The sequence below is a fragment of the Mirounga angustirostris genome, unplaced genomic scaffold, assembly GCF_029215605.1.
Source record: "Mirounga angustirostris isolate CCGP_5_RB_7025 unplaced genomic scaffold, mMirAng1.0.hap1 SCAF_5, whole genome shotgun sequence".
Taxonomy (NCBI): Eukaryota; Metazoa; Chordata; class Mammalia; order Carnivora; family Phocidae; genus Mirounga; species Mirounga angustirostris.
In genome coordinates this window covers 12381259-12393430 of record NW_026991713.1, presented here as the reverse complement: position 1 = coordinate 12393430, position 12172 = coordinate 12381259, and the positions used below count along the sequence as shown (strand labels likewise).

The following is a 12172-nucleotide window of genomic DNA, read 5'->3' as shown; positions in this document are numbered from 1 at the left end:
TCAGAAGCCCAGTGCTCTGTGGTCGCCCCTCAACACTGAATTCTCTGTGGCCCGAGCCATCCAGGCGAGCTTGGGCTAGTCACTTGAACGCCCTGTGTCCCTCTCGCTGCCGTGTAACAGGCAGGGTCGCCGTGAGGACCGGGTAAGCACACGCGCAAAGGGGGCTTAGACCGGCGCCGGGCCCGGGGTGCACGCCCCCAGCACGCCAGCAGTCGCCATCACCATCGCTGCGACTAGTGTCCCTACAGCTGGCTGCGTGCTTGTGCCAAGCCCTAGGAAGTAGTCAAGAGCCCAGAAGCCCTGCTGCTAGGCTGTTTGAAAACTTAGCCGCACGTCTCACCTCCCACCCCCTGCTCAGCCATGTACTGCGCCAGATGCGCTGGGCCGCGTTTTACCTGCTGTCCGCACAGCTGCCCTGGAAGGGGGCCTGGGTCTCCTCCTTAGGGAGAGCAAGTCACGTGCCCACGGTCCCTCAGCCAGCAGGCGGCCTGCCCCCTCCTACGCCCGCACTGTCCCCACCCCCCACCCTGCTGCTTCTCCAGAATCATCCCTGGGCCTGGCAGCTCAGCCCCTGCTCAGTGTGCAGGAATAGGTGGCGGGCCCTTCACGTGCCTTTCTGTCCTTGCAGACCTGGGCTCCAGCAGCGTGAGGGCTGGCCTGCAGTCTCTGGAGGCCTCTGGCCAACTGGAAGGCGAGTTTGACATGTTTGCGCTGACCCGGGGCAGCTCTCTGGCTGACCAACGGAAAGAGTGAGTGGCCTGCCCCCGCCCCACCCCATCCTCCACAGTTTGGGCTGCCCTCTGTTAGGGCAGAGCCTCTCTGGGTCCCTGAACCCAGTTGTTGGGCACGCCACGTGGAAGGACACACAGCCCCCTGCCTGTACCCCTCAGGACGGCAGAGTTCCTACTCCCTAGATCAGTCCTCGTGGCCCGGACAGCCCTGTGGCCAAGAGGTAGACTTCATGCCCCACAGGCAGGCCTGGGAGGGGGAAGGGACCCCTGTGGTTTGATGAGCAACTGTGTGCCAGAGTCTTACATGATCTGATCAGAGGAGGAAGCCTTGGCATTGAGGGGCTGGGTCATTTGCCCCAAGTCAGGCCGTTGATACGTGGCAGCACTAGGTTGAGAGCCCAAGGCTGCTGGTTCCAGAACCGTCTCCAGCCCGACCCACCTCCCCACTACACTGTAGGCCACACACCAAGCCCTCCAAGGCAGGCAGGGAAGATCCCTGATAAAACCTCAGGGACTTGTCATTTCTTGTGATCACTCGCCACCCTTAACTTTCCCCCAGAGGTCCCTGTTGCTCTGCTCAGATCTGACCCCTCCGCACCAGAGCTGGGGTTCTGTCCTTTCCTGGGGACAGTGTTTTCAGGGAGGTGCTTTCAGCAGCCCAGACCAGCCCCTTGCCTCAGCTTCTCAAGACTGGCCCCATACAGGCTTGTCAGGGGAAGCAGTTTGCTTGGTATTCTCAGCCCTTTGCTCAGGACCCAGGACTGAGTTCTGGGCAGCCAGGATTTACAGCCAAGGGAAGCTCTGGATTAAGGGATCCCCTCAGCAGTTGCCCGTGGCTCCCCAGTGGTCATTCTGGTCATTTGAATGACCTTTGGCCTCCCCACCTTGCCCTGTCTTTGGGAACTGTCAGTGGGCCTCCGAGGGCCCAGGGATGCCCTCTGCACACCACAGCCAGGTCAGATCTGAGAGGCTGGCCTGGCTCAGTGAGGTTGCTCAGCCCTGCCCACTGACCAGAGGCAGCCTGGGCTATGAGCTGCGTCTTCAGTCTGAGCAGTCTGCACTCCCAAGCTCCGGTGCTCAGGGACCAGCAGCTCACGGTTGCCATGGAGTTTGGGGCACTGTGAGGCCGCTGTGTGGGTGGAAGCTAATGAGTCCAGTGGGATTTGCAGCCAGGAGGGTGGCCCGCCCGCCGGGCCCCAGCAGGCAGCACACGGGCCGTGCCAGAGAGCCCCTGGCACTTGGCCTGGCCCACCAGCCTGGCTGAGGCTCGCTGTTGTGCCATCGCTCCTTTCGGAAGCAGGGCCCTGGGTGGGGCAGAGAAAAGCATACCCGGCGCCTACTCTCCAGAGCCTGCGGTCTCATGGGGAGACCATGCAGTGCTAACCGCTATCCTGGAGGGGCGTGCCAGGCACTGTGGACGCATGCGTGGTGGCTGGCAACTCTGCAGAGGGTGCTTAGGGCTGGACCTCGGGGATGAGAGGCAGGAAGACCGTTTCAGGCTATAGGAACAGTGTGTGCAAAGGCTCGGAGGCAAGGAGAGCATGAGATGCTGGGGGGAGGGCACATCCTGTACGTCCTCGAGTCATGGGTTCTCCTGCACGCCCTCCCTGGGGACTGGCTTCCAGCACAGCAGAAGACAGCCCACAGAGAGGAGAGTGCCCTAGCGTCGACTTCCTCTTTGCTTTGTCCTGCTTCGGAGCCCCTCCCTTAGGCCCCAGCTGGATCCCGCCATACCTGGAACAGCAAGGGCAGTGTTCATGGTGGCGGTGGCTTCTGTGTTTCAGGGTGAAATACGAAGCCCCCCAAGCAGCAGATAGTCTGGCGGGAGCCCTGGATGCCCGACAGCAGAACACTGGAGCGGTAAGCAGAGGGTCCTGCGGCCACTTTTTCCAGAAGGGAAGCCAAGGAATGCTTGCCCACCGGTGTCCCTGCCCCGTGTGCTGGGCCCTTTGCCGCTTATGTGGTAATTGCCATCACACAGCGGAGGCAACGCTCCGAGAGGTTAAGTCATCTGCCCAAGTTCACCCAGCAAGGAAGGGTTGGAGCAAGGACTCGGATGCACCTGGGTCTGGGCCGGGAAGCTGGACTCCCACAGCCTGGGTTCCCATCCCAGCGCCATGGCTTGCTGGCTGTGTGTCCTGAGGCACGTGGCTAACCTGTACGGTGGCTTACAGAAGGATGTGTGACAGGGAGTGTGTAAGGTGCTTGGCAGAGTTTGAGCTCCGTCAACACTCTACCTCACCGCCTCTCTAGAGCCCCGCTGTTGGCAGGAGTGTGGACACAGAGGACCAGAGGACAGACCCTAAAACTGCAGGGAGGCATCCAGGGGCACCATTTTAGTTCCCTCGAAGTGCTTGGCCACGTACAGAGTGAGAGCCACGTGCCCGGCACTGAGCGCGCTCTCTGGGTGGCCCCTCCCCCTTGGCAAGAACTCCAGGTCCCGTTCTCGTCCCTTTGAATTTGTCTCTGGATGCCTTTGGGGCGGCGAGAGTTCCTATTCCAGTAAGTGGACAGAGTGGCTTCTTGGGAGGCAGCTAGAAACGGCAGGGCCCAGGAATCGGAAAGGCAGGGGTGAAGGGCTGGCAGAGGAGAGGCCCGGGCACAGCACAGGTTTCTGAGGCCAGGGTGGGACTAGGTGACGGGAGACAGAGCCTGAGAGGCAGCAGGGACCAGAGGGCCTCTGGCAGCCAGGAGCACTGTGTGAGGTGGAGGCCATGGTCAGTCTTGAGCAGAGGGAAGGTTTATCTGTCCATTTTAGAAGGATCCAGCGTGGGAGGCTGGGAGAGCAGCTAGGAGGCGGAAGCTGCCCAGTATGCCAGTGGGTGGGGCATCCCAGAGACTCGCCAAAGGCGTCCCCAGCATCTCAGGAGGCCTTCCCAAGTGAGAGCAGAGCAAGACGTGGTACTCTGTGGAGGCAGGAGCAGCTAGAACGTGACACGTCCCCCGAGCGTGCTGTGTGGCTAGCTCCAAGCAGAGCGCATTCACACCCGTGTCTCAGAGCCTCCGTGATTTTCCTTTGTAAGCGGGCATCTGTCCAGCCGGTGCCCTGTGCCAGACCCTCTACGTATCCCCCTTTCTGAGTCCTCACACAAACCCTTAGGGTGTGTTATTATCCCCTTTGACAGGTGAGAAGACTGAGATCCAGAGACAGGCCAGGGGAGGCAGCAGGTGTAACATTTTTAGCGTGGTACCTGGCACGTAGGGAGGCATTTGATCTTCCCAGCGCTGCTGGATGGTTACCCCCACCTACGGATGGGAAAACCGAGGCTTAGCATGGCGAGGTCCTTTGCCAAGATCTCACGGCCGTTGGTCTTTCTGGCTCCATGGCTGGAGCTGGTAGTAAAAGCCCCAGATGGCCTGCAGAGTTCTAAGGAACAGGGGGGAACACTCCAGAAAATCTGGCGCCCGGAATCCAGATGAATCCAAACACTCTGGAAGCCTGTTAGAAGCTCTTCCCTCTCGGGCCACCTGGCCTCTCATGCGCAGAGGCTAACTTCGTAGCCAACCCCTTCCAGTGGCAGATGAAGGAGCTGCTGCCCAGGACAGATGTCCCTGGCCCAGGGCACACAGCGACTCAGGGGCACACGTGTCGGGGGCATGACAAGAACTAGAGCCCAGGTCTCCTAGCTCCAACACGGCCTCACGGCCCCAAAGAGGTCACGTACACACAGCTCCACTTGCACAAGAGCAGAAGCTGCTAAATGATTGCTTATTCCTCGCTGATCCCTCGAGAGATTTAAGCGGCTTCCATTAGATCAGGGTATGATGTTCTCAAAACTGTCCCTACACACCTGCTCCCGACGTGGGTACGTCTGGCTGGGTGCTGGTAAGGCTTTCTCCCACCAAGCTGTCAGGTTGTGATTCCAAGCAGCCAGGTGCAGCGTGGCGTCCAGTTCCAGCTCTGGGGGCAGCCAGGGTTTGCCCCCGGGCTCCACAAGTCGCGGGGGTGTTGGACAGCGAGTTCCTGGCTCCAGGCCGGTCTGTCCAGGGTCGGGGAGGCAGGACTCTAGCCTGTCTCTGCACCAGTCATCTCTGGGGTCCTCGAGAATCCCGGTTGCCCATCGATACACATGAGGGGACTGGGTAAGCCCGTGTTCTAATCCTGGGACACCCATCAGCATCGCTGCAGAGGCACCAGACGGGCTGACAGCTGCCTACTCCGCCCTTCTGAGCTTGCACAGGCCCGCCCCCAGGATCGTTCTGGAAAGGGAGGAGAAGCTTTGCCCAGCGTATTCAGGACCCTGGGGTCCCAGGGCCGTTGTGGTTCATCCCACAGTGAGACACCCTCTGCTGCTTCCTGTCCCCCCCCCGCCCCGCCAACTGCCACCACAGCCCAGCAGCTGCACAGGTGTGCGTACGCACGTGCACGCCCACACCCAGACACTTGCGCGCACGGCCTCCTAAGGCAGTGATCGGCCTGCCGACCCGAGAGGGGCGTCCGTGGTGGAGAAGGCTGCCAGCACACAGCGGCCCTGGCCCTGCCCTTCCCACCACCCTCGGCGTGACCTTTCCTCACCCAGATGGGAGGCAGCAGTGAGAAGAGCCTCAGTGCCTGGATGAGGAGACAAGGCATGGTGAGGAGAGGCCAGGCCGGCCAGCCCAGAGAGCGGAGGCTGCCACTGGCAGGGGTCCCACCTAGTGGTGCCATTGGCGGGGGCAGGACCGTGAGACGCAGAGAAGAACAAGGGGTGCTGTGGGTGCCCCCCCCACCCAGCATCGGCACCGTCCCACCCCCTCTGCTCCTGCTTCCACGGCCCCTCGGTGCCCACTTCCGGCTCCTGCCTCGGAAGCCAGGCCCAGGTGGCCCGTCTGGCAGCCGGGAGGTGACTGGGGCTCGCCGGTGCTGGGCTGAGTGGCAGCAGAGAGCTGAGGGGGAGAGGGGGCTGGTGTGGGCAGCCCAGAGCACGCGCCGCCGCTGCCGCTGCTGGGAAGGGGGCTTCTGCTCCGCTCCGGGCTCTCCTCGTGTGCCGGGGACAGAGCTTGGGGACAGAGCCCGCCTGGCTGGGGAAAGACTGTCAGTCTCCCTCTCTTGCCTGAAGGAGGTGAATAGTAACTAGGGCTTCTCGAGCACCCCCTCTGTGCGAGCCCTTCTCTCCATCCCCTCCTTTCATCCCCGCAGCGGCCTGGCCAGTAGGTTCCGCGTCACGGACCGAGCCAGACTGCGGTCTCTGACTCTGTCCCCAAACCCCCCCCACTGGGTTCTCCCAGTGTAGACGGAAGCCCCCCGCCGCTGTGTGCGAGGCTCTGTGGCAGAGCCCGTGCGTCGGCAGCACAAAGCGAAAGGCCCCGTGAGTAGCCCCAGCACCTGAGCGCACCAGCCTGGCCTGGTCTGGTCATCTGGGCACATCCCTGCACTCTGGTGCTTCTCCGCCCCTTCACACGGGAGCTCTGAGTCTGCAGAGGGGCCGCGGGGACAGAGGCTGGCTGCTCCAGCCCCGCAGCCGTTCCTACCCCACCCCTGATGGCCGGCCCCTCCCCGGGCTTCAGATACTCTTCCATCGGATGCTCCTGAGCAGCTGTGCTTAGGCCCGGCCCTGATGCCCGGCACCACCTCAGCGCCCTTGGCATGAGGCAGCGGGGGGGGTTGGTTCTTTCCTCATGTCCGTGCTCCAGCTGTTAGGAGCCCCCTCCCTGCGCCCTGCCTAGCCTAGTGGCCCTGTAGCCCCCTTGCCCACAGCCCAGCCCAGCAGGGGAGGGAGCTGGCAGGAGCCATGGTAGAGGGGCTACCAGGATCTTGACCTCCCCAGAAGGGTGTGTGGCCCCATTTCATGGGGGGGGGGGGGCGGGTGACAGCTATAAGCCGGCCAGCCAGTGGACTCCAAGCTGCTGAGGCCTTCCATCTTGGCGCCCAGTGCTCTGCCCCTCACTGCCTCACCCTCTGCCCTTCCCTCCAGATCCCTGTCACCCAGGCCTGCCTCATGGAGGACATCGAGCAGTGGCTGTCCACGGACGTGGTAAGCCAGGGCCCGCCCAGCCCAGGAACAGAGGCTCAGGCATATTCCTCACCCAGCTGACCCCAGGCTCCCGTTCGTCTCACGAGGAAGTAACTGTCACGGGGCAGGGCGAACAGCTGGCAGGGAGGGGAGCATCAGCGTGGGACACCTCCCCCCACCCTCTGGTGGGCACTCCCTTCAGAGGAGGGCCTGGGCCCTGCACGCCTCACAGCTGCTGGAGCGGACCCTTTCTGAGCGTGCCACCACTGTGCGTCCCCGGGAGTCTCGGCAGGCTGGAGGGAAGGCAGGCCAGGCTGAGGGTAACCGTGAGCACGCTGCGCCCTGCGCCTGCACCAGCCCGGGGAGCCCTCCAGCACCTGTCCGAGAGAAACCACCGGCAGCCCCATCACAGATCAGGAGGCTGATGAGCAGCCAGGAGGCCTGCTGAGCCCAGGAGGAAGCAGGGGTCCAGGCTGTCTGCAGAGCCTTGCGGCCCCCAGGGATCAGAAGGGGTGACCAGCCTCAGCCCTCCCGTCCAGGGCTCCTTCCCCCGCATCTGCCGCCTCACCTTTGGGCAGCAAAGACCAAGGGCCTGAGCGCTCCCAGGCCCAGAGGCTGCCTTTTGCCGGCGGCCAAGACCGTGTTTCTGCCTGAGGTCAGGCAAGGGTCCATGTCGGGTGGTGGCACAAGGCACCCCCACCCAACTTTAGCCTGCGTGGTCTCCGCTTCTGGGTCCCTTCCCACCACAAGGCAAAGTCTGTCCACCCTCTACACACTGGAAGGAAAGGAACTGGTGTTTATTGAGGACCCATGGCACCCCACACACTGGGCTTGGCGTTCTGTGTAATATTCCATTTTAGCTTCCCGACAACCAATTTTGCCACGCAGGAAACTGAGGCACAGAGCAGTCAGGCAAAACCTAAGACTGCAGCTCAGGAAGGGGTGGGCTGAGGTTCAGGTTCTGGGCCCAGCCAGAGCCTGAGCCTGGCCCACTGGGGTTCAGCAGCCTGTGCCTGCCTTGGAGGACCACCCTGGCTAACCTCTGCCTCCTTCTGCATTCTCAGGGGAATGACGCAGAGGAGCCCAAGGGCGTCACCAGCGAAGGTAGAAGGCCCTAGCCCCCTGCCCCTCCTCCCCCCACCCCGGGGCCGCAGAACCCACCCTCAGCCCCTCTCTTGTTCCTCTAGAATTTGACAAGTTCCTGGAAGAACGGGCCAAAGCAGCTGATCGGTTGCCCAACCTCTCCAGCCCCTCGGCCGAGGGGCCCCCAGGGCCCCCAGGGCCCCCTCGTGGCACTGCCCCTCGAAAGAAGACCCAAGAGAAAGATGAGGACAAGCTGTTTGCCTTATGAGCGTGGGGCCTGGCGCCTGCAGCTCAAGCCCCTGCTGCTCCCGCACCTCTTGGCCGGGGCTTCTTTCCCTCCTTCGGTGTTAAGGCTGCTTTGAGGATGGCTTGTTATCCCCTTCTCTCCTCAAGTATGGGCTGACCCAGCTGTGGCTGGGCCACGCTGCCTGGGCTGTGGAGAGGCAGCTGGATGAACTGGGGTAACGGGTCAGTTCCACGTTGGAATCTCGGCCGACTCCTGCCTCCTTCCCTACCCCGACCGACCACTACTTTGCTGAGAAGTGGGAGGTCCTGTGACAGGCTGACTGCTTGGTCGCCCCGGTGTGACTCCTTGCCCTGGGTGATCCCCTCCCTGGACCCATCCCCAGAGGGGCCCACACTGTCAGCCGAGGCTTCGGCTAGGGGCTGGGGACAGCAGAAGCTTCTGTCACAGGCCCTGGGCCATTCCCCGGCACCCGCCTCGTGGAGCCCAAGGGCTCTGGCTAGCTGTTGAGGGGGCTGCCAAGCTGCACGCTGTCCAGGTACGAAGCTGCATATGGTGGGGGTGAGACCTCCCCAGGCCGCAAAGGGGAGGCGTCTGGGGCTGCCTGGAGCACCTGTGACCCCCCACGACCTCCACTGCCTTTTCCTGCAACCTTCCTCTCTTCCTCCCGGGCAGGGCTCCACCGGGCACTGGGCCCACCCACCTGTTGATCGATCCTCGTACTGGGAGAGGTGCCTTTTGTATCCCCAATTAAAGGTAGAAAAGCACCCTGCTAGTGACTCTGTTCATCTCCAGCTGGGAAGTGGCTTGCGGGGACTGCTTTGGGCTGGGCTGGGGGCCGTCCAGGAGACGGGCACCTGCAGACGGTACAGGACGAGCAGCAGGACGGGGTATCCAGCAACACCTGTCACTGGGTACGGGCAGGTCAGCCACGATTTGCCCTGCCAGGAGGCCGCACCGCTCTCTGAGTGGCATCCCTCCATCCCAAGGGCACCTCCACCCTGCCGTGCCTCAGGCCAGCTCCTGCCCGGCAACAAGAGGCACGTGGGAGCAGGTGTAGACAGTGCGGGCATCCACGTGGGCTCGTGGAGGTGTCACGAAACGCCGGGGGAAGTAAAGTTAGCATCTCATCTTACAGATGCTGAGTCTGACTCAGTGGGTCACGTGAGCTGCCCCGGCCCAGAAAACATGGCGGAGATGCAGTCGTTGATCGTGTACTGGGCGTTTCCTCGTGCATCAGTACCTTGTCACCAATTTCCAGATGGCAGCACTGAGGCTCAGTTTGGGTGACTTGGCACACAGCTCGGGGAGCTGAGCCACAGGCCAGGCGTAGGGTGTCCGTTCTTACTCGGTCATGCAACATGGCAGCTTGAGAGCTCCAGGTCTTGGGGAACCACCTTTCCCAGTCTGGAATCTCCACGCCAGGCTCCCCGAGAGTCAGTGCTTAAGGCGTGTGCTGGACCCTCATAGCCCAGCCCTCTGGTGGAGCAATTGACCTGCCTGAAAGGTCAGCCTGTGGGAGAGAGCACAAGTCAGAATGCCGGGGTCCAGGGGGGCCTGGGTGTGGCCCGGGTCTGCCTCTGAGCAGCCACGGGCTCCCATCTGTGACAGGGAGGCAGCACCTATGATGTGAGGGGTGGCCTGGAGCTGAGCAAGCAGGAGACCGGGCCCTGCCAGCCCTCCAGGTGGAGGTGGGGCGAGGAACTCCAGGGACAGCCCTAGGCCTGTCCATCCCCTGAGCAGGGGAGGCGGGGGTCTCCTTGTCTGGGCGAGGCTTCAGAGCTTGCAGAGAAGCCAAGCCTGGAGGCGGGTGGCAGCCGCACCCTACATCTGATTTCTTTCTCCAACCTAAACCACCTCTTTTTGGGGGCGAGGGGGGAGCAGCTATGCCACTGCCCCGGGCAGCCAGCCATCAGCCTGGTCGGATGGCTTCGGTGAGCTAGAGGCCCCCTGGGCCCTCGCCATCCACTCATACCAGGCTCGGCTGGTCCAGACTCGAGCTGCCCTCCTGCCTCCTGCACATCTGAGCTGCGCGTGAGCTTGGGCAACGGGAAGGCTCTGGTTTTAAACAAGGTGTTAAGGGGCTCCTGGACACGGGCTAGTCCTCGGGCACGTGTCCCCCAGGCCAAGGTGTGGAGCCCTGCCAGCCCTGGCTAGGCTGCTCTGACTCACAGCTGGGAGGAAGCCAGAGTGGCTTGGCTTGACCACTTCTCCCTGCTTCCCCTCGGGCATCAGCACCCCCTCCATCCTAGCCTGCCCCAGCACTCAGAGGGGACCAGGTGTTGGCGACTTTGGCCTCCTCCGAATGGCCCCGGACGGCTTTATGTCGCTAGCCCCGCTGCCCCCTTGGGTCCGCGCTCGCGCCAGCACATGGTCTCCAGAGGCCCCCTCCTTGCTGGCGGCCAGCAACAACACGGCAGGCCACCGGCGTCGGGCACTGAGCTGAGCTGTGTGCTTGATTCCATGCGCGGGGAGAAGTTCACCTCCAGCGGCATACGAACCTTCTCCGGCTGGCCCCTGCATGGCCGAGGTCGGCGGCAGCTGCGGGTCAGACAAGAGTCCTATGGCAACCATAGAGGACCACTGCCCTGCTCCTGGCTTGGCTGGACCGCTGACGGCCACACACACACAGACGCATGCCTGCTCACGTGGCAGGGCACGGGGGACACACGATCCTGGTGCTGCTCGCAGACCTCTGTCCCCAGGCCTGACCTCCCTCCCTCTCCCCTGCAGCTCCCCCAGCACTCCCCACCTCATTCAGCGGAGCCTGGGCCTTTCCACAGTCACGACAGCCCTGTGTGGTCGATGGTTTTGATCGCTGCTTACAGGTGGGGAAACTGAGGCTCAGGGAAGCAAGGACTTGCCTAGTCACCCACTAAGTAATGGAAGAGTCCTCTGCACTGCTGCCTCTCCTCCCTGCCCGACTCACCCCCCACTGCCTGCCTCCTCCCTCATCTGTCCCCCAGGTGAGTGACAGCACCGTTTCAGGGGTCCCCTGTGGGGAATGGTGATTTTATGGGGATCCAGGCCCCGAAGCCCAGGGGACCTTCTGTGGCTGGCGCCAGGGGCTCGTGGCCCAGTTAATGGCTAGAGCGGCCAAGTTGTTGGTTCTTTCCTGTGTGTGGGATCCCCCGAGCGCCGGCTGCACACCGGGCGTGGTTCTAAGCGCTGGGAGCACGAGGTGACCGGCCTGGTGGCAGGCCGGTGGGTCACTCGGCAGGGAAGGGGGCAACAAAGACAAATACAAAAGCACCACGTGCTGCTCTGCATGCAGGAAGGAGACTGATGCAGTGACAGGGCTGGGAGGCCAGGGACGGCCTGAGGCTGCACAGGTGAGCCGGGGCGGGTGGCAGGGCCCGGCAGGAAGGTCTCTGGGCTCCCCCTGCAGGGGGCAGCACTGGGGGGACCCCCCCAAGGGCAGCCTCCCCCCAAGAGCCCGCTGCTGCCGCAGGAGGCTGTGTCTGAGGCCCAGGCCCAGGCTCCGGGCCGTCACTCGGCAGCGGCCGGAAGTCGCGCGGCCCCCCAGGAAAGAGGACCAGCGGCCGGCGGGGGCCACGGGGGCGGTGGGACAGGATTAATGAGGCAGCAGCCGCTCCTGCTGGGCCCAGCTGCCTCGGAAGGTGGCACGAGGCCAGGGACACGGGGAAGTTGAATGGAGCCCAGCCCGCTGGCAGGGGAAGGGGCTCCCAGGAGGCGGCCCCTGGGGGCTGTGGCAAGCACACCCCAGAGCTGCGGCAGAGCCTCCACCCGCCGCGCTCCCTCCCGGCCTCCCGGGGCCTCCAGAACCCCACCCTGGGCTTCGACACTGACCTCCCTACCTGTCCCTCAGCGCAGTGTCGGCATCCAGCCTCACCAACCGTCCTCACCGCAGATCCAGGCCGGGCTGCTCCTGAGCTCTGTGATCTTAGGCAAATTAGTAGCCTCTCTGTGCCTCCGTTGCCTCGCTTGTAAAACGGACTGTGGCCGCTGCTCTTTCGGGGGGCTGTGGTAAGGATTCACTGAGACGACAAGTAGCCCAGCCCCTGTCCAAGTACCCCCTACGTACTGCCACGGGGGTACCCCTTCCTTCTGGAACAGCCTCTGCTCCCGACACCCCGCCAGGGGCACTGGGCCTCGGGCTCCCGGGTCATTCCAGGGACCCCAGCTCTCCAGGGCGCTCGCTGCCTCCAGGACAAGCCCAG

The 12172-nt window shown here is 63.3% G+C and overlaps 1 protein-coding gene across 3 annotated transcripts in view; it reads left to right on the top strand.

The window, feature by feature from the left end:
- The window catches only part of TOM1 (target of myb1 membrane trafficking protein), a 36654-nt gene extending 27891 nt beyond the window's left edge, over positions 1-8763 (top strand). Inside the window, exons 11-15 of one of the 3 annotated variants that reach the window (XM_045872634.3) lie at positions 629-749; positions 2516-2591; positions 6626-6685; positions 7729-7768; positions 7852-8763. In XM_045872634.3, coding sequence (XP_045728590.1) covers positions 629-749; positions 2516-2591; positions 6626-6685; positions 7729-7768; positions 7852-8015 — 461 coding nt within the window. In that variant the 3' untranslated portion in view covers positions 8016-8763. The remainder of the gene's footprint in view (positions 1-628; positions 750-2515; positions 2592-6625; positions 6686-7728; positions 7769-7851) is intronic. The other 2 variants (XM_064590652.1, XM_064590651.1) reach the window with 2 other exon arrangements.
- The last annotated feature ends 3409 nt before the right edge of the window (positions 8764-12172 follow it).